This window comes from Octopus bimaculoides, chromosome 1, assembly GCF_046866305.1.
Source record: "Octopus bimaculoides isolate indiv1 chromosome 1, ASM4686630v1, whole genome shotgun sequence".
Classification (NCBI taxonomy): Eukaryota; Metazoa; Mollusca; class Cephalopoda; order Octopoda; family Octopodidae; genus Octopus; species Octopus bimaculoides.
Window position 1 is genome coordinate 110,520,099 of NC_142928.1, and position 21,495 is coordinate 110,541,593.

At 35.7% G+C, this 21,495-nt stretch overlaps 1 protein-coding gene across 1 annotated transcript in view; it reads right to left on the reverse strand.

The window, feature by feature from the left end:
* The window catches only part of LOC106881422 (nucleoporin NUP188), a 475,282-nt gene that overhangs the window by 72,021 nt on the left and 381,766 nt on the right, over positions 1-21,495 (reverse strand). Inside the window, exons 20-21 of the mRNA XM_014931808.3 lie at positions 20,794-20,898; positions 18,827-18,959 (exon numbers count right to left, since the gene is read on the reverse strand). Coding sequence (XP_014787294.3) covers positions 18,827-18,959; positions 20,794-20,898 — 238 coding nt within the window. The remainder of the gene's footprint in view (positions 1-18,826; positions 18,960-20,793; positions 20,899-21,495) is intronic.

The window sequence follows — 21,495 nt, forward strand, 5'->3', positions numbered from 1 at the left end:
TTTTAAATTACTGCTAAACCTGATCACAAATGACAGTCCAATTTGTAACAAGCAAAAGTTCAGATTCAGCAGAAGTGTTGCACCAATGCCACCTGATCATTTGGAATGACTGCACCATGTCACATAGAGGTGCAATGGAAGCTCTTGATAAGACTTTACCGCAGTGCTTCTCAAAGTGGTGATCCACGAGCCATTAGCTGCTTCATACTTGCTGTGTCTAGCATGAGAAGAGAGTGTGGTATAGACCATTGATTATACAAAGATAAACTAGCTTTTTTCCGTTTCTGTCTACCAAATACACTCACAAGGCTTTGGTTTGCCCAAGGCTATAATAGAAGACAGTTGCCAAGGTCCCATGCAGTGGCACTGAACCCCAAACCATGTAGTTGGCAAGCAAGCTTCTTACCACTCAGCCACATCTGTGCTTGCATACAGCCATGCCTGTATACATATTATAAAAATGCCATTGTGGAAAGATAAACTAGCACCAAAAATTAACTAGTAACTCCCTTTGTCATATTTCCGAAGTGAGCAAGTTAGGTGTGTCTTATTGTAATGTTGTTGCTAGTGGGCTGGTGTCTGGGCAGGTGGGGAGAGACATTCTGTACAGGTTTTCAGTTTAGAGAAGTAACAAGACAAAGACTTCCAGTATAGGTGGTGGTAGTGGTGGGATGGGGGAGAGGGGCACACTGTGAACAACTGAGCAGTATGGCTAGAGGGAGGCCAGATAAGGTATTAAAAAAATTAATAAGAGAACTCGCTAAAAATGAAAATGAAAAACATGTAAACAACTAGCAAAATAAGGTACCTATATTTGCAACAGTCCAGAACATTTCACTAGAAAAAATTAATTTAAATAAATAGTACACACGCAAACACATGCATGTTTGTATTTCATTATTCAGTTTTATTACAAGATTTTTTGCCAATAGAGAAAAAGTCAGTTTCTAGCCTAAATCCAAGGCTATTTCATTGGAATTTCAACAACATCAACAGTGTATTTTTATTTGTATGTATACATACATGCATGCAGGTTAATATGTTTTGTATTATGTATGTATTCTCATGCATATCCTTGCATATCTAGACCTGCTCATATATACTCAAATGATAAACTTCATTTTGACTGTGGCCATGCTGGAGTACCATCTTAAAGGGATTTAGCTAAAGAAATCAACTCCAGGATTTATTCTTTGTAAGCCTAGTTCTTATTCTATCAGTCTCTTTTGTCAAACTGCTAAGTTACATGGACATATACACACCAGCATCAGTTGTCAAGTGATGGTGGACACACAAACACACACAATGGGCTTCTTTCAGTTTCTGTCTACCAATGTTGTATTTCCCTTGGAAGACTCGCAGAGATAACACAACGAGTTATACAATTTAATTATTACATTTATTATTCAATTACATACAAAGTACGCACTCACCCAATGTTCGTTATGAATAAACAAAAGTCATGTCCGCCATATATCTATCAATGACCTTTTACTACGACAGTCACACAAGACAACAACAATGAAACAATGAACTCAGACGAACCACAGTGACACACGGAACGTCAGACGAATTACATATCTAACAGTCCATATAACAGACATATACACACCAGCATCAGTTGTCAAGTGATGGTGGACACACAAACACACACAATGGGCTTCTTTCAGTTTCTGTCTACCAAATACACTCACAAGGCTTTGGTTGGCCCAAGGCTATAATAGAAGACAGTTGCCAAGGTCCCATGCAGGAGGACTGAACCCCAAACCATGTAGTTGGCAAGCAAACTTCTTACCACTCAGCCATGCCTGTATACATATACAAATGCCATTGTGGAAAGATGAGAGAAAATCATTGTTCTAAAAATGACACAATATAACAGTAACCATGTTCAATTGTGCAGGTATAAGTTAGTTCAACTACCCAGAGTAGTCTGGGTGGTTGACAGCATAAGCAACAGGGGAGTAGGCCAACTGTCCTGGAACCCTCAAGCTGGTGCAGTAAACAAAAATCTGGAGTTATGGGGTAGTTAATTAATGTAAAGGGGAAATGGGAGAGAGAGGCAGCGAAAAACTCAACTGACCATGGTTGATAGCTAGTTTATATTAAGATTAAAGGGATTTTTTTGTATTACCCATTATGTATTTTTAAAAACAAATTTCCTCAGCCAAACTTTTTCCTAATTCTTGGAAGTATTTATAAAAGTGAATGTTGTTCCACTTGAGAAAGTAAAATAATATATTTGGGGAAACTACTAGCATATCTTCAAAACAGCAAAGCAGACTTATTAATTACTGTAATAATTTAATTATGATGCATACATTTTAAAAGGTTGGAGTTTTACAACTGATAAGAGAAAGAAACAATATTGTACTTATTCATATTTCTCCTCAAAAGAATGTAAAGGCTTTCTCTATTTGTAAATAAATTCAGGGAAGTAAGTAACCTGAATCACAGCTGTTAACTTCTAGATCAGCCATGACAAGATAACAAAAGAAACCACCATCCAGGTTAGGATGCTGGCTTATACAGACTGTAACTCCTGGATAGTCAGATAATCTCCACAGGATTAGTGACACATGAAAGACAGCAAGAACTAAATGTGAGACAAGTTATACCATTTTCCACAGGGTTTAGATGAGACTTCTAAAAAATATAGTGCTGTCTTTACTGTGAGAAATTTACAGCTGAAGATGATGGAGCCCAGTGAGAAAGGGATTAGATGAATTTTCTTGCTCTGACTCCATACATCTCATGGGCCTGTCAACCTTGTCAATGTCTACGCTCTGACACTTTATCCTACACAAAATACAAAAATCCTATGATCTGCTGTATAGAAAACTGGCCTCCAGCAAGAGAATATAAGGGCAACTTTGTCTTTGTTTCAAAGATGTCTGTAAGAGAGAAAAGTAGTCTATTTACATGAATATTGAAAGGACATTGCTGGTGATTGTTTCCACTGGAGAATGGAACTAGGCAAAGACGAGCATAATCAGCAAAAACCAGCACCAGGACAAGACAGGCAGTCAGTCTTGTTTTGGTGCTGTCATAGTCACTATCCATGTAGTAGATACTGTTCTGCCAATAAGACTAAACTAAGACTTTCTAGATGCAGATCTATGGCATTGTGAGACTAATGGAGGACTCTTATTGATTTTTATATAGAAATGTCCAGTTAACTATATGTGGCTGTTATTTCTAAATTTTTTCTTTTCTTTTCTTGGTATAGTGTTTTGTATAAAATTCATACAGGCTTAGTGAAGGTTGGGCATCTTCACAGGCAGAGAAAATCTATAACCATCAACAATTTGTCATGTACTCATCAGAACCATGTTGCTGAATTATTAAGTATTAATGGTCATAATAGTGAATGCACAGACTTTGCTTCCAGCTGTCTACATTTATAACAGATAATAGTTTGTTGGAAAGACTACTAAAAGTACATGCAAGAGTACAGCAACAACATTCTAAGGGAATGTTACTCTCTGCTGATTCCTGGCCAAAAGTTTAAGCCCAACAACTTTCAGCACCACTCTGACTGTAATATTGTCTGCTGTGGCACTACAGATACCATCTGCTATGCTACTACAGTGGAAAATTTAGCACATTTAAAGTGTAGCATAAATAATCTGATAAATGTTCCACATAAGTTTGTATTTACTCAGCAATAACTGCAGCTACTTCAAATGAGATGAATATAATTAATTAGCTAAATGGAAAAATTTATATATAATTTGTTTATATAATTAGGAACATTTCTGTAGAATGATAATGAAAACATTATTCATAGCATCAATTAAAAACAATAGAAGTATAGATATTAAAGACCTCTGGAAAAAAGAATTAATGAGGAGAAAAACATCACTCATCAAACTAATTGGAAATCCTTTTTTGTTTTGAAATAGAACAAACAAATTCAATCTCTCAACTAATATTGCAATTAACTATCATTTATTTACAAAATAGCTCTTGCAGTATCAATGGAAAATTTAGAAGTAAATTTTAATTGTATTTAATACTGTTTTTAAAATTATCTGTTGCTATAATATAATGTCTTGTCTGGGATCATTTATGTATTGACAAATGTAGAATGTAAATGTTAACAAATGTTGAAATCTCATACAAAAAGTTAATTTCTGACTGTCAAATAAGAAATTAAGTGTTTTTATTACACCCTATAACAAGCATACATAGTCCAGTTATGAAAACAATTTTAAGCAGATGCACTGCTCTAAATTTTGAACCAAAATTATCTTAACAATAATGCTTGTGTTTACATATAATAAATGCAGCATTTGCTCAGTATAAAGAAGAGCTATTCTCATCACTATCATGCAATTCCTATGATGAATTTAATTTTTTGTCTATATACACTGGCCAGATAAGCTGGATACATTTTTCTGACATATTTATTTGTTTTATCAGCTGTATTACAATACAAAACTACATGTCTAGACAATTGAATCAACAGAGTCAATTGTTTAGGTGGTGAGCTGGCAGAATGCCTAGTGGCATTTTGTCTGTCTTTATGTTGAGTTCAAATACGACTGGGGTTGACTTTGCCCTTCATCCTTTCAAGGTTCATTAAAATAAGACAAGCTCCTCCCTAAGAATTCCAGGCTTTGTGCCTATAGTTGAAAGAATTATCATCATCATTATTATTATTAAAGGCAGTGAGCTGGCAGAATCATTAGCACAATGAGCAAAATGCTTAGTGCATTTTATCTGCCTTAATGTTCTGAGTTCAAATTTCGCTGACATTGACTTTGCATGTCATCCTTTCAGGGTCAATAAAATAAGCACCAGATGAACACTCCCCCGAAATTGCTGGCCTTGTACCAAAATTTGAAATTACTATTATTATTAAGCATTTGAAAGAAGCCTTACCCCACTACCTCACCAGGTTGGATCAACTGGCATCCTTGAGGACCAAAGTAATTAGCCTTTTCACTTTCTTTTCCCTAACTAAATGGCTACACTTGGTTTGGAAGCAAGGTCACTTGCTCAATGACCTCAGGTTGATAGATATAGATATGGCAGCCATTAGTGGAACAAGTATTTCTAGAGCACAACTCATGGCACCCATTTTTGATGATTACAAGGGGTTCTCATCTTGCAGTCTCTTGGATTCAGTCTTAGACAAAATGTCCTGAGGTATTTGTTTCAACTTTTTTCATTTGGAATTCAAATTTCACCAATGTTAACTTTGCTTTTCATCCTTTCAGAGTTAATAATAAATTAGGGACCAGTCAAGTACTGAAGTCAATATATTCAGCAACCACCTTTCACCAACTTCCTGGCCTTGTTCCTACCTTAGAAATCATTATTGTTTTTCTATTGAACAGAATGGATTAAAAATATTGGTTTGTGCTTTTTCTTCAAACTCACTGTCAAGTCTACACAAAAGGCCTTCAAATAAAAAGAAGCTGTTCCAAAGTTTGGAAGATTTTTAGAACATTGCATGTCTGTCCTGGTGCCCAAACTTTCCATGTAGTGCAATATTTGTTTATTATTATTATTATTATTATTATTATTGATGCCTCATTTGACATTTATGCTGTTGGGCTGGCTCATCCCATTACTACAGTTTAAAAAGAGAATTGTTCCACTTGGCCATGCTATTTTGTAAGAATTTTGAGATGACAGATATCTTGTATATCTCAAAGGCCTTGAGTATCCATTTATGTAGGACACTGTCAATTGCTTTCCAATATTCTATCCATGCCATACTTATTATTACTATTATTATCATTATTACTATTATATTTTAAAAGCCCATGTTATCCCATATTTATCTCCACTGCCACTCCAATCATCCACATCATATAATTTGGTTAATTCTGAAATCCCAACTTTTGAGGATAAAACGGATTTGTACTGACATAGGGGATTACTGAAAACTTGTAAATGCTTTTGTACACAATTATGTAAAACAGGGTTACAGTGAATCACAATTAAAGGAAATTGCAAATGAAATAGCTAAGATTAGCCAGGAAAGTCAAGCTGTCACACATAATTTTAGCAAACAAATTACAAGATATGACAGAATTCCTTTAGTGATTAACTGGCACCGAAATTTCACTGGCATTTCAAAAGTGTTGCATGAAAGTTACCAGCATGTTACGGAAAAATATCCTCATTTCAAACAAATATTTCCTCAGCTGCCTATTGTAGCCTTTAAATGAAATAAAATTATAATAGAACTATTGACCTCTACTTCTGACTCCAAGAAAACTAACATTGAGGTTTCTGCATGCTGAATCTTGAAAAACAGCTGCAAGAGAGTTAAGTTGATTGTGCAACAACATGAGTCAAGACAATTCCATCAGGAATCATGACAGAAATGTTACAATTTACACAGAAGGTGGAACGTGTAAAGATTTCTACTTGGTGTACACAGCAGAATGCACCAAACACAACTTGATTTATGTTGGTTGTACAACAGAACAATTAAACAAAAGATTTAATGGGCCCAGATATGATATCAGGCACAATAACAGCAGTTTGACAGAACTTGACGAACACTTTGTTTCAAACAGCTGTAATTTTGAAAAAGACTTGTGCATATTCTCAGAAAATATTTTGAATCTGCTACACTTTCAATACTCAAAATGCATGAGGAGAAATATGTTTGCGGGTTATTAGCATCATGCCCTGGAGGAATGAATAAAATGGCAGGAGAATATCATCAAATTTATACAAAACTGTTTGATTAAATATTTTTCTTTTTCCTTTCCTTTTTTTTTTCTGTCTTTTTCTCTCCACCGGTTATGAAATTGAAACTTAAAGACTGATGATGTCATTCCATCAGCATATGGACGCTAGTTGCTCTCGTTCATACTTTAGATTTGAATTTCTATAATTTTGAATTTTTATCACTTTTTATTTTGAACTTGACAAAGACAGGCTTGCTGCCGAAAGGTTGTTCAACCAATAAATTATCTATTGCAATCACATCATGCTCTTCGTCTTGTCTATTATTATTATTATTATTATTATCATTATTATTATGATCATCATTGAGTGAGAGAGCAATACATGCAATCAAAGTGACACTGAGGCACAAATAAATGAAGCCCAGTATACTTGTCATGACTACTCGTCCGATAAAGGTACACCAGACACATGCATCACAACCATATGTGCGCAACATGGTAATCTCATATCTAGGTGGGGCCCAGTTTGAATTTTCTGCAGGACAAGTAGCCCATCCTGCTCCAAAGGTCCCTGAATAAGGGTTGTTTAAGGATGCTGAACGAAACACTCATGTTTCCAGAGCTGAATTATCCAAACCCAAAGAATTCCTCTCAACACATGGCCACAATGCTCCCCTACTTCTTCTGCTTGTGATCAGAGATGCATGTATCATCAGCCACTAAGGGACATGCTCAACTAGTTATGATCAAACAACTTATTATTATTAAAATCATTATATAACCATTGTCTAGTTTCTGAAAATTTAAGAATATCTCTATTGGAAAGCTGATCGTTCAGATTTTACTATTACCAATGTTCTATTCTCTCAAGTAAAACACCTGAATTCATCTTGCACCAGTTTACTTGACTGAATCAAAAATAGATTCCATTCTTATTCTTAAAAGAATGAGTGACAGAGGTAGGAAGAGCAACTCTAGCCGTAAAAATATTAATATTTTTACTAAACACTATTCTGCATATGTGATGCAATGTAGGAGGATTTCTAAAAGAGAAATAGAATGACACCAAAAGACAAGAATTGAAAATCTGATATGAGCTATGATATCAAGAATTACAGAACATTCATCTCTGCAAATGGAAAAAAAAAAATATAATTTCCATTGGTAGAAAAAGATGTTATGGGGAACATACTTCTGCCCCACATAAACAAATCAAAACACAAAAGAAACAGAGTTATGTAAGCTTCTCGTCATATTGGAGTTATGTTTACTAAAACAAGTTAAAAGAACATTAAAATCGATGTATCTCTGTGAAACAGAGTCTGTAATAGACAGCAGAAAGCCTGTAGGTTATAGTAATTGTTTGTTAGCTCCTACAAGAAAATTTACCCAAGTTGAGAGCGAAATTGGTTTTATATTAAAGAGAAAAAATGGAATAGATATTATCCTAGAGCATAAAATTACAAGTTATAAAGTAAACAAAGAAGATTGAATTTAGAGCTAAAATCTTATCTGGAAGTATTAATGACATTGTATCATAAACAGGCTAAACTAGTATTTAGAGATGCTTGATGGAAAATATCAGGTTTATTAGGAAGAAAATGCGTATTTGTTTTGAAGAAAAAAAGAATACATTGGTGAACATATTGTCAATTATAAACTTATTTCTTCTATCTGCTGGATTAGCCTCCAATTGATCTTGTTTCATACAAGAGATGATGTGAAATAGTTGATACATAAATAATCTTGTTTTAGACAACCAGGTTTTTAACACTTAGTAATGCATGGAAATAATAATAAGAAGAACAGCAGCAGCACCACTGCCACCATCACAAAGAAATACAATAATGACAGTGAACTAAAAGTTGAAATACTACCAATTTTTATGTAGTTTGCTGCAATATATTCTCACAGTAATGTAATCCTTTCAGTTTGGATGTAACTTATTACAACAACAAAAGCATTGTCACTTTAGAAGAATAGTTAGTATGGTTAGTTTTATATGCATGACAAGTTATTATAGAGATGGGGCCATGAGGTAAGGATGAAGCCAAATGATAAAAAGTTACAAAAGCAAATTTCAGATGATAGAATCAACAAACAACCAAATAAAATACTGTGTAGTATCCCCACTAAGTTTACTTTGCCTTTCATCCTTCTGAATTTAATAACATAAGTAGTGGGGTCAATGTAATGAACTCTACCCAATAATTTGGTTCCAATCCAATGACTGAAACCAGTTAAAAGAAAACATCAGGTCAACTACGTAGGTCAGTCGATGTTGATGCTGTTTGCTAGCTCCTGTCAGCTTTTCTTGTGGAATATTATAAAACATGGAAGTAGTTGTATAGTGTAGTAATGATCATCTTTTCTAAAGTCATAGTAGCTTTAAATGATCAAGGGCATGTGATCTGGAAGAAATTTAGCTGCTATAGTTGACAGAGCAAGTATGTGGTAGCTCTCTTGTTGACTTATGAAACCACATAATTTTCTTTTCTCTTTGTCTCTCTCTTAATTGTGTCCTTAACAGCAATAAAATACTGTAAGTACAGAAATAACCAGAGACAGTATACAAAATAAAGTTATCACTGTCACAAACACTCATCAGTGTCATTTTATGTCTGCCCTCCTATGCTGGTATGAGTCAGGCTGGCTGTTATGGTTTGAGTCAGATTTTACCTGGAGTTACTGCCTTCCCAAATGAGTCAGGGACCACAACTTACTCATATGTTACAATTTTAGCATGGTTTCTCTGGCTCTATGTTGTTCCTCCTGTCACCCACTTTAGTGTATTGGGTGAGGTTGTTTTGTCTAAGACTAAAATGTTCAGTATACCCTATGTTGTTTCAGTTTTTTTTTACTAGCATCAGAGATGTTGTCTTGCCCTCTCTTCCTTGCATTGTCTCCATTTGCTTGACCCTTTATTACATACAGTATAGAATAGGGAGAAAGTCAAAAAGAGAGAGAAAGAAAAGGGAAGAAGGAGCATGAGAAACACCTACATAATGGTTGTAAGTAAAGAGATGACAGAGTGATAAGAGAGAGTAGTGAGTGTATATGTGTGAAGCAGAAAGAGATACAGAAGGGGGCTTTAGTACACAACCACATAATGGTTGATGGTAAAGAGATTCAATAGAAATAGCATGAGTGAAGGAACTTTACATTAAAGTCTTCCAGGTTTGGAAATTAATAGCTATGAGAACATCATCAGTATACAGGATTTCTCATTAGCAGCTGATATTAAATCCCGGTGTTATGACCAGGAGGACTATAATAAAGAGAAGGGAGTTGTGAATTGTGCCCTAATCAACACATCCCTCTATGTTGATTTTCAAGTTGAACAAATTATTGACTCTCACATTGCTGACAGTACCTCTGTATATGGCATGCATAGTTCTTAGAAGCCATTAATTTATCTCTAGCTTTCTTAGTGACTTGCAGAGCATGGGAACCTTTCTAGCCAATGAAAGCTAAGTTGAATGGCTTACACTTAGCTTTATACTTCACCTATAGTTGTTTCACTAGGAGAAAAGCATCAGTAGAATCCAGTCCTGTTATAACCCTAAACTATATCTCATTAATGCTAATTCTCTTTCTAATCAGTTGTGCTACAATTCTTTCTGTAACTTTAATAATATGGTCCATTAATTTTATGTGTAGAGATCACCTTTGCCTTTATAGCAGCTGATGACGAAACTGCTCCCTGTAATTGTAGCAGTTGATGATAAACGCTCCCTGTAATTTTAAATTGAATATTGAGGTGACTTTTGTGTGAGCTACTTTTCCAAATATTTTTAAACATCTCAGCAACCATACTTTCTGATATTTAATCATGTTTTCAAATCATACAGTTGTCAACTTCAATCATTGGACCCTCTACTGCGTTTACTTGGGGTTAGCCCTATTTCTTCTACGTGTTCTCCTCATTTAACAAACTGGTAGTAGCATATCCATGTCTTTTTCTTTTCAGTGGAACAAAAGTTGTATTGCAATCATTTTGTATTCACTTCTTTCCAACAATGTCTTAATTATCTCTCCTACACTGCTCCCCATGTAACCTTTCTGGAACATTCTCCAAGCAACACATCTGATCTGTTCCTCAAAGCAGGTTGTCTTGTAGAAAGTCCCAGTTGTTCCTTATGCTATAAGTCTTTACCTCCTCCTCCTTCCTGTCATATGTTTTAACTAGAACTTCTTTGAACATATGTCTGTTATAGAGGTCTTTCAGCTAACATATCTTTTGCCAGACATTTTTGCATGTCTAGATCCGCTAGCTCTAATCCTAAGGCTGATGATCACCAGTCTGTATTGTGTGGTACATTCTTCAACAGAGAGAGACTTAGGGCTCACAATTAGCTGTCTGTCAGTACACAGTCTATTTAGCAAACATGTTTGCCTGATTAGTAGGCAATCAGATGACTGACCAGTTTCTTGAAGTTAGTCTTGCAAATGAATAGTTTATGTGTATTGCAAAATTCTACAAGCCTTGATTCCTCTTCATTCTTTGTATCATATCTATAGCCTCCATGTATGTTGGAATAGTCATCAAAATGTTGCTCAACATGTTGATTACATTTGTTTGGAGAGCGCAGACCTCTGCCAAGCAGCTCATTTTAAGATAGTTATGCAAGTAAAATTACTAATAGAGAAACGAAAATAAACACAGCAACGCCACCATAGGTTATGTGGAAATGATGAACGTGTTTTCAAGGGAGATAATCAAAGAACGTAACATTGTAATACTTCATGTAAGGTAAATATAACAAATGAAAAATCCTTCAAGAATCCATAAAAATTCCCGAATCACTACCAAAATTTCAACATCTGTTCCTTGTGTCATTACCAACTTTTCCTGCAAGTTTCATCAAATACCGTTCACAACTTTTTGAGTTATTTTGCACACAGATGGACAAACCAATGCCGATGAAAATATAACCTCCTTCCTTAGTTGAGGTAATTATGATAATGAAATTGCTGTAATTTATTATCACAGTGGTCTACAAGAGGATCTCATAAAAATGGTTTTTCTGTTCATTTTCAGTGAATGTTGATTTCTAGAGTGAAATACCATTGAACAGATAAGAAGGTAGTCAGTACTTCATAAACACTTAATGAGGTTTCTGTACAAGTAAATCAAAGATATATGGATAAGCTATATTCCTCTATGAAATACTTTGTTCCTAACATTTTTAGAATATCTATGCCCATAAACTTATATATTTAAATTTTTGCACTATATGTTACAGCTATGCTATGTGGTTCAGAGATAATTAAAAATTTATTGGTTTCATACTGTTATTACATTCAAATGTCTTAGTTTAAGGGAAAAGGAAAATTCAATACATTTAAGAATTTGCTTTTTAAAATAAAAGTACTTATCATATAGTGTTAATGTAAATTTAATTATATCGTTATGGGTTTTTTCACTCTATTACAGTAAACTTAAGTGCTAAAAATTATTTTAGTTAAATTCTTCCATATAATTGACATATACATTTGTATGCATTATTTATGTAGAAGTATTAGCATGTGAATCATTCAGGTTCAGTTGTAAAATATATCTAAAAAATTATTTCCTATAGATGTTTAAGTTTATTTTTTACTGAAATTCCCTTGAGAGCAATTTACAGCCATTTCATTCCATATTTTTAGAACTTTTTCCTTTATTAGCTAATGTCAGATGAGACTGAAAACTTGGACATCTTCAAACTGAAAAGTATCTTTAAAAGAGACGTAATTTAAAAATTTTTTTTTAAAGTTTGGAGAGTATTGTAGTTCGCTTGAAGCATTGTGTATTGTTTGTGAAGAATAAGAAGTTTTGAATGGTACAACAATGCACTATAATACAAAAAATGGACTATGTACCTGTTGTAATTTAGTTTTCTATAGTCCGATGATATTTCGGAATACAATTCCTTCTTTTGTTAGCTTGATGGATTTTAGGACAATGAAAAGAAACTATAGATAGAAAAAGTTTGTTTTTTTGAAGAAATGTAGTTGAGGGGATGGAAGATTGAGCAGAATGTAAAGAGCAAATACTGGGGATGAGACACTGGAAGATTGGCGACAGAAAAGACAATGAAGAGCATGCAGAGAACAATCTTCTCAGACATTTCAAACAATACTTTCATGTCTGTACAGGTATCAAAAACTGGCAATGACCCCAGTCCCATAGCCCTGTAAAAAGATGTGATCATCAACTTGGTATCTTTTCTATAACTCCAGTACTTACAAGCACACCATCAATCACAATATATAGAGCCTCCTTGCAGACCCTCTGACTAATGGAACTCATCTTTCCACAAGAAACAAAAGAGCAGGCATTCAAATCTGTTCAGATGAGAACTAGGGTAAGACACAATGCTCAGACAGGAATAAATAACAGAAGTCATGTATACATTTGCCACTCCTGTCTAATCTTTCAGGGATAGCTTTCTCCCAGCCTAATTCTGGATGAGACTAGTTACTCTACTTGTATCGTTGTCGTCATCGTCATCATCATCATCATCATCAGCAGCAGCATCACCATTGTTTAACATCTGCTTTCCATGCTCGCATAGGTTGGATGGTTTGACTGAGGACTGGCAAGCCAGGAGGCTGCACCAGACTCCAATCTGATCTGGCAGAGTTTCTACAGCTGGATGCCCCTCCTAAAGCCAACCACTCTGAGAGTGTAGTGGGTGCTTTTTATGTGTGGCCAACACAGGGGGCAGTCAGGCGGCACTGGCTTCAACCACTCTCGAATAGTGCTTTTTACGTGCCACCAGCACGGGAGCTAGTCAGGCGCCACTGACACTTAATGCTCAAATGGTGCTTTTCATATGCCACCGGCATGGGTGTCAGTCAGGCGGGACTGGCATTGGCCACGACTATGGTTTCACTTGACTCAACAGGTCATCTCAAGCACAGCATATTGTCCAACAATTGAAGGGTACTTTTAAACGGGCTGGTTATGTGACACTGGCATCCACTATGGCTATGATCTCACTGGGCTTGCTGGGTCTTCTCAAGTACAGCATATCTCCAAAGGTCTCGGTCGCTTGTCATCAACTCTGTGAAGCCCAATGTTTGAAGGCCGTGCTTCACCACCTTATCCCATGTCTTCTTGGGCCTACCTCTTCCATAGGTTCCCTCCACTGTTAAGGTGTGATACTTCTTCACACAGCTGTCTTCATCCATATGCAACACATGACCATACCGGTGCAGTCGTCTCTCTTGCACACCACATCTGATGCTTCTTATTTCCAACTTTTCTCTCAGGGAACTTACACTCTGTCATGTATACACACTGACATTACACATCCAGTAGAACTTAATTTCTTTCAAGCCTTCGCTTGTCCTCAGCAGTCACAGCCCATGTTTTATTGCTGTGTAGCATGGCTGTTTGCACAAATGCAACAAACAGTCTACCATTCACTCTGAGTGAGAGGCCCTTTGTTACTAGCAGAGGTAGGAGCTCCCTGAACTTTGCCCAGGCTATTCTTATTCTAGCAGATATGCTCTCAGAGCATCCACCTCCGCTACTGATTTGGTCACCTGGATAACAGAAGCCATCAACTACTTCTAGTTTTTCCCCCCAGCATGTGATGGAATCTGTTTTCTGTACATCTTTGGTATTTATTGCCCCTGTGCATCTGCCACATGCAAAAACTATCTTCCCAGTTAACCTTCCTCTGATATTGCTGCACCTATTATATGTCCATAGCTTACACTGGGTACATCTTATGGTGTTTCTACCTATGCCTTTTCTACAGATCAAGCTGGGCCATCTACCTGAAGGGATTTGTGCTTTGTCTGCCTTCCTGCTTACTAAAATTTTGGTTTTGCTAGATTGACTCTAAGGCCCTTTGATTCTAGACCTTGCTTCCACACCTGAAACTTTTTCTCTTGTTCTGGTAGTATGTTTTCTGAAATGGTTTTAATATCATTTAATGTAACTAGCTTGCAGATGCTGTTGTACATTGAAGAAATTGAGCTTCTGGAAACAGGATCAAAATTAGTATCAGTGAGGACCACCACATCAATGACTTTATATGAAGATGAATAGGTCAGTGGCTCACTGAAGTCAACTACACTGTTTTAAGTTTAGTCCTCTTGTATGGCACTTTGGGCAAGTATGTTCTAATAGAGCCTTGAGCCAACAAAAGTCTTTTAAGTAGATTTGGTAGGTAGAAACTGAAAGAAGCCTATCGTGTGTGTGTGTGAATGCCTCCTTGTCTTGAGATTAGATGATGGTTGTAAATCAGTGACACTGTTATACAAGTGATATCATTTGTTTCCAGTTTTTCCTGAAAATGTCCGGCTAAGGGAAGATATTATCTTTCCTTGGAAAGAGGAAAGGGCTGGTGGCAGAAGGGCACCTAGCTGTAGAAAATCTGCCTCAACACATTGAATAATGGAGTACAATGGGACAATGCTGGATTGGAAATCTTTGATCATTATAGATCTGCTCATTCAGGGCCAATTTAGAAGATAAACAACAAATGTTACAAACCCCAAAAATACAGAATATATCTGGTGGTACTGTGAAAATTCAAGGAGACCATTAAAAAGAGAAAATAATTATTTAACACAAGACTACACATTTTAGTGTTGAGTACAACATACAAAGATTAACACTTATGTTATCAACCCTGCAAGGATAGAAGGCAAAGATGACTTTGGCAGAACAGGAAGTGAGAACAAAGGGAGTATCTAAATGTAATTCTATGCTCTTCTGATTCTGCCAATCCAGTGCAGCAGTAGCAGTGATGATGATGATGATGATCATCATCATCATCGTTTAACGTCCGCTTTCCATGCTAGCATGGGTTGGACGATTTGACTGAGGACTGGTGAAACCGGATGGCAACACCAGGCTCCAGTCTGATTTGGCAGAGTTTCTACAGCTGGATGCCCTTCCTAACGCCAACCACTCAGAGAGTGTAGTGGGTGCTTTTACGTGTCACCCGCACGAAAACGGCCACGCTCGAAATGGTGTCTTTTATGTGCCACCCGCACAAGCCAGTCCAGGGGCACTGGCAACGATCTCGCTCGAAAATCCTACAGGAGCCAGTCAGGCGGTACTGGCAACGGCCACGCTCAAAATGGTGCATCTCATGTGCCACCCGCACAAGAACCAGTCCAGGGGCACTGGCAACGATCTTACTTGGCTTGCCGGGTCTTCTCACGCACAGCCCATTTCCAAAGGTCTCGGTCCGTAGTCATCGCCTCGGTGAGGCCCAATGTACGAAGGTCTAGCCTCACCACCTCAGCCCAGGTCTTCCTGGGCCTACCTCTTCCACGGGTTCCCTCAACTGTTAGGGTGTGGCACTTTTTCACGCAGCTATCCTCCTCCATTCTCACCACATGTCCATACCAGCGCAATCGTCTCTCTTGCACGCCACAACTGATGCTTCTAATGTTCAGCTTTTCTCTCAAGATACTTACACTCTGACGGGTATTCACATTGACATTACACATCCAACGGAGCATACTGGCTTCATTCCTTGCGAGCTTACGTATGTCCTCAGCAGTTACAGCCCATGTTTCACTGCCATGTAGCATGGTTGTTCGTACGCATGCGTCATACAGTCTGCCTTTTACTCTGAGTGAGAGTCCCTTTGTCGCCAGCAGGGGTAAGAGCTCTCTAAACTTTGCCCAGGCTATTCTTATTCTAGCAGCTACACTTTCAGCGCACCCACCCCCACTACTAACTTGGTCGCCCAGATAGCGGAAGCTATCGACTACCTCTAGTTTTTCACCCTGGAATGAGATAGAAGTTGTTTCCTGTTTGTTTGCAGTCTTTATTGCACCTGAACATCTGCCACAAACAAAAACTAACTTGCTAGTTAACCTGCCTTTGATGTTGCTGCACCTCTTATGTGTCCATAGCTTGCACCGGGTACATCTTATGGAGTTACTACCTACTCCTTTTCTACATACTGAGCAGGGCCATCTACCTGAAGGGGTTTGTGTTTTATCTACCTTCCTACTTATTAGGATTTTGGTTTTAGCTAGGTTGACTCTAAGGCCCTTCAATTCTAGACCTTGCTTCCACACCTGAAACTTCTCCTCTAGTTCTGATAGTGACTCCGCAATTAGGGCAAGGTCATCAGCATAGAGGAGCTCCCAGGGGCAACCTGTCTTGAACTCCTCTGTGATTGCCTGGAGGACTATGGACCACAACAATATTTTTTTCTAATATCACACAAAGTCAGCAATTTTCAGGAGAGGATCAAGTCAATTACATCAACCCCAGTACTTGACTGGTCCCATATTTTATTAACTTCAAGAAAGGTACAGTTGATCTCGGTGTGATTTGAACTGAGAATGGAAAGAACCAGAAGTAATACCCTAAAAAATAATAAATCACTAAAGAGTACAAAACAAGAGTTAGTAAGGAGCTAGAACCAAAACTAACTGGACATAATATTGTCAAGACAATCAATATATGGGCTGTGAAACTGTTGAGACACTTACAGGAATTGGATAGTAGAATTAGAAAATAGTTCATAATGCACACCATACTACATGTAATACTGACAGGCTTTAATTACTGGGAAGAGTTTTATTTAAATATAGATGACACCATCAGTGCTATGATTTGGGGATAGAGGAAACTAAAACATCTGCCCTGATCAGTTGAGTACAGTGCCAGAGGAGAACTGCACACATTTGCTTGGAATCAAAGCAGCAAGATTCATTCTAGTTTGTCAAAGACTGAATCGTAGCTTCATTGTCACATTGCACCTCTACCACCAGGATCCATTGAATGGGCTGTGGTCCTTCATGTCTTAGAGTAGGCACCTTAGTTTTGAGAATGCAGTCTTTGTCTTTTCTGTTGAAGAAAAAGTTGAGGGACATTTTTGCTGTTAGTACATAAGTTGTAATGTATTTTCTAATGACCTTTTCTCATTAACCCACTGAAATGACTCTTATGAAGATGTTTTAGAAAATGGATTTATATAAAGAATTTATAGTGAGATGCTTATTCTCAAATCTTGAAAAATCTGCTCAATTCACAAGAGCCACTGAAAGACAATAAAACAATAAAAAACAAAACTGAAAGATAAAATATATCAAAAAGAGACAGAAGAACATATAGAGCAGTTGATGCCTTTGACAGTTATGTTTTTAAATTGACAACTGACAGATTGAAATAGAAAAAGGACCAAATTTTGGTGATGTCCATCACATGCAGTTGATGTACAAAGTTGGAAGAGTCTGTGTTTGGTAGTACTTAGGAATGTAGCAAAATCATAAGAGGCGGAGAGAGAATGTAAGTTCATTTGTCCGAACATGAGAAATTATGGATTTCTCATTGGTTGAAAATTACTGCCCATATACGAATTCTGAACTTCGTTGAAGAAGTCTTTCATGAGGATTCGTGTACAAACAGTTATATAAACCCTGATTTTCGGCAAACTCTCCAGTGATCGTTGGATGCCACTCAAATCCACGACACTCACCCTTTTGAGTATCGGCTAATATTTATGCCATGTTCAATACTCAAATCCGACAATATTGAATTGTTGTGAACTCTTATAGCTAGAATGAAAGATTAGTTAGTATAAAATTTAAGTCGTAATTCTCTATGACGAAATGACTTTATTTCTAAATGTTCTATAAATGTCAAAAATGTATATAATAAATTAATGTAGAAACTTAATTCCTTTTACTTCTTGTTTCTTTCAACTTGTTGAATTTATTTCTGTATATTAATGAAACTGTATTTTTTTTATGTGTAACGGTCAAAAAAATATAATCTATATCTTCAACATACATGTACGTATGAACGCACGTTCAGCGTCTTGGTATGTATACATCATAACATTTACGTAGCCTAAACTAAGAGTTATGCTTAGTGATAAATACTTATAATTAAGTTATAAGTAACGAGATTATCATTATAGCTTTTAATTAAGAAACAATAATATTTGTTATAACTTACGATCGGAGACATTGTAAATAAAGATATAGTATATATCACACTTCCCGACTTGTTATCAACACATAAAAGGAGCATAAAGAATTGCAAATATGTCCCTACACAACATATTTTGAATGCTGATTAGAATGTGTCTTATATGGCAGAGTTGAACATGCAAAGCTGGAACATGAAATGGACCACAAAGGTTTTTTTATTAATAGTATTGAAAAAAAAGGAAATCAACAAAACATTCTCTTACCTGTGTATAATTTGGTAGCAAAGATCTGTTATTTCTTCAAACTGGTTTACAGAATCTGGCACATTTGTAATTATTGATTTAATAAGATTGACAATTTGGCATGCATGATCTGTCTGTTCATTATCAATAAAATCTGAAAAAAGGATTGTAAAACTATATTTAGAAACTATATGAAAAGGCTACAATAAAGAGCATAACACCCCAGATTCCTTACTGCTGAAATCTCTTTCTGTTTCTTAATGTTGATATTTATTATATTTTTATTTGTCTAATTGAAGCAACTTTATAGAGTTGATGCCACCAAAACATGCACAGTACACAGTATAAATTGGATTGCATATAACAAGGGCAATCAGCTATAAAAATCACGCCACAAATGAGACATTGGAGCAATATGTGGTCCTCAAACCCACTAAATCCAGTTAATCTTTCTTACCCATGCCAATAAGGAAAAGAGACATAAAATGATGACGACAATTATGAAGTCATTATTTCTTTGTACAGAAAAGTCTACCATGTGGTAGTATCTCAGTTCAAAGAACAGTATAATGATTTAAGGGTAATCAAGGAGCAAATAAAAATATGAAGAGTGTATAAACTGTTCAGAACAAGGTGTCCTTGAGGTTTTTTAACTCAAAACTTTTAAATGCCAAAGTATCATACTTCTACTCCAACACTCTATAACATATATAATAAACAGAATACAAAATAAAATACAAAAACTAGTAAAGTGATGAATTGGTTTTAAGGCTTTGGAGCTAAATAGTCTTCTCAAAGGTACCAGTAGTTTATACACTCAATTTACAAAACAGGCCATCACAATATATTTTGATAGTTCTTTGGTGTTTTTCTAAAATATATATATAGTTAACCAAGAATAGATATTAGCATACTGGAATACAATGTGAATTTGGAAAGTATAGGAAATAGAATATACTAGAGAACTCACAAATTAAAAAATGAAAAGAATAAACAAGTGTAGATATTAAAATAATGAAGTCCATTTCATTTGAGTAAATTCAATTTTTCATCCTAAATATTCTGCTACACATTTTCCCATGCCATCATCATCATGCCACCTCATGAACATCTATTTCTTCATTCTCTTAATATTTGCTTTTTAATAGGTTACACTGGCCTGGCTCTGGATCTGTCATCTAATTTTTCTCAAATCTGATTTAAATATATTTGCCAAATCATCTTTATATGCTAATGAAATAACTGGTTATGTTTGCATTGGTCAATATCTTTAATGTTCATTTGGTTCCAGTCTTTCAAATTAGTTAAAACTCTCTATGCAGTAGGCTACTCTTATCTTAATGTGTCCCACTTTATTTAATGTAGATACTCTATATTGAATGCCCATTTACACAACCATACACACTCATACTTCTTATACAGTTTACTTTCTGTACAGAGAGATTTTGTGATTAGCAATAACAGCAACTCAAATTTCACTATAAAACCTAGCCATTATACTATTATTTGTTCCTCAAGCTACAACCACATGTCAAAATGTTCTTACTACATAAGACAAGCCATTTAAGTAATCCAGACTCCTCCATCTATAACTAATTATGTTGTTAGTTGATTCAGCACTTCTGATGCAGCTAAAATATTGTTTATACTGGCCATGAAAGGTTTTCTCTAATGCTGTTATGATTTTGTATTGTCTTAGGAAGGAGAATCTGGCCTCAGTTTACATCTTTAAGTAGTTTGACAAACACATCTGTAAATTTACATAGTTGCATGAACTACTGGTATATATTTTAATAGAAGACTTCCTTAAGACAACATTCCAACTGTTAAGTGGGAAAAAGTACACCAATATCTTAATAGAGTGTTAGATTTAAAGTTTATTACTATAGGCTTCAAGTTGAAGAAATTATTTGATAAAAGCTATTTTTTATAACAAACACTAAAATTTATATTTTCTAACTGAAATTTGATTCAAATAAGAAACATACTTGGAGATCTTGTAACTTGAAGTAGAAGTTCTTGGAGTTCACATTTGAGTAATGTCCAACAGTTATAAGTAAACGTCCACTGAACAACAGCTGGTCCTTTAGTGGCTGAAAATTCAAAATGTTTATACATATGCATGTATATATATATATATATAGATATAGGGTAAAAATTAATAATTAATCAATAATTAGTAAAAAACCATTATCGGTAAACTTATATAAACATAATTAAAATTAGGGTTCAGCAAAAATTGCTTCACCTCACACTGGGTGAATTCGTTATTTTTTCTTTTTTGCCTTCGTAGTTGCGAGTATTGCTGTTTGGGAGTTGTATTTTGGTAGAGAAATAGTAGTTTTGACTGCTATTTCTAATTTTCAGTGCGTGGTGAAGCAATTCTTGCTGAACCCTAATTTCAATTATGTTTATATATATATATATATATATATATATATATATATATATATATATATATATATATATATATATTTATAGACACACACAAATATACATGCACTTATGCAGACATACATAAATATACAAACATGCACTCTCTCTCTCTCACACACACATGCACTCTCTCTCACACACAAACATATATGTATATATATATATAATATATATCAGAATCATTTAACCAACTCTCACTTGTTTCCAAGCAAAAACATATTTCTCCATTGCTACTTGTATAATGGTGACATTTT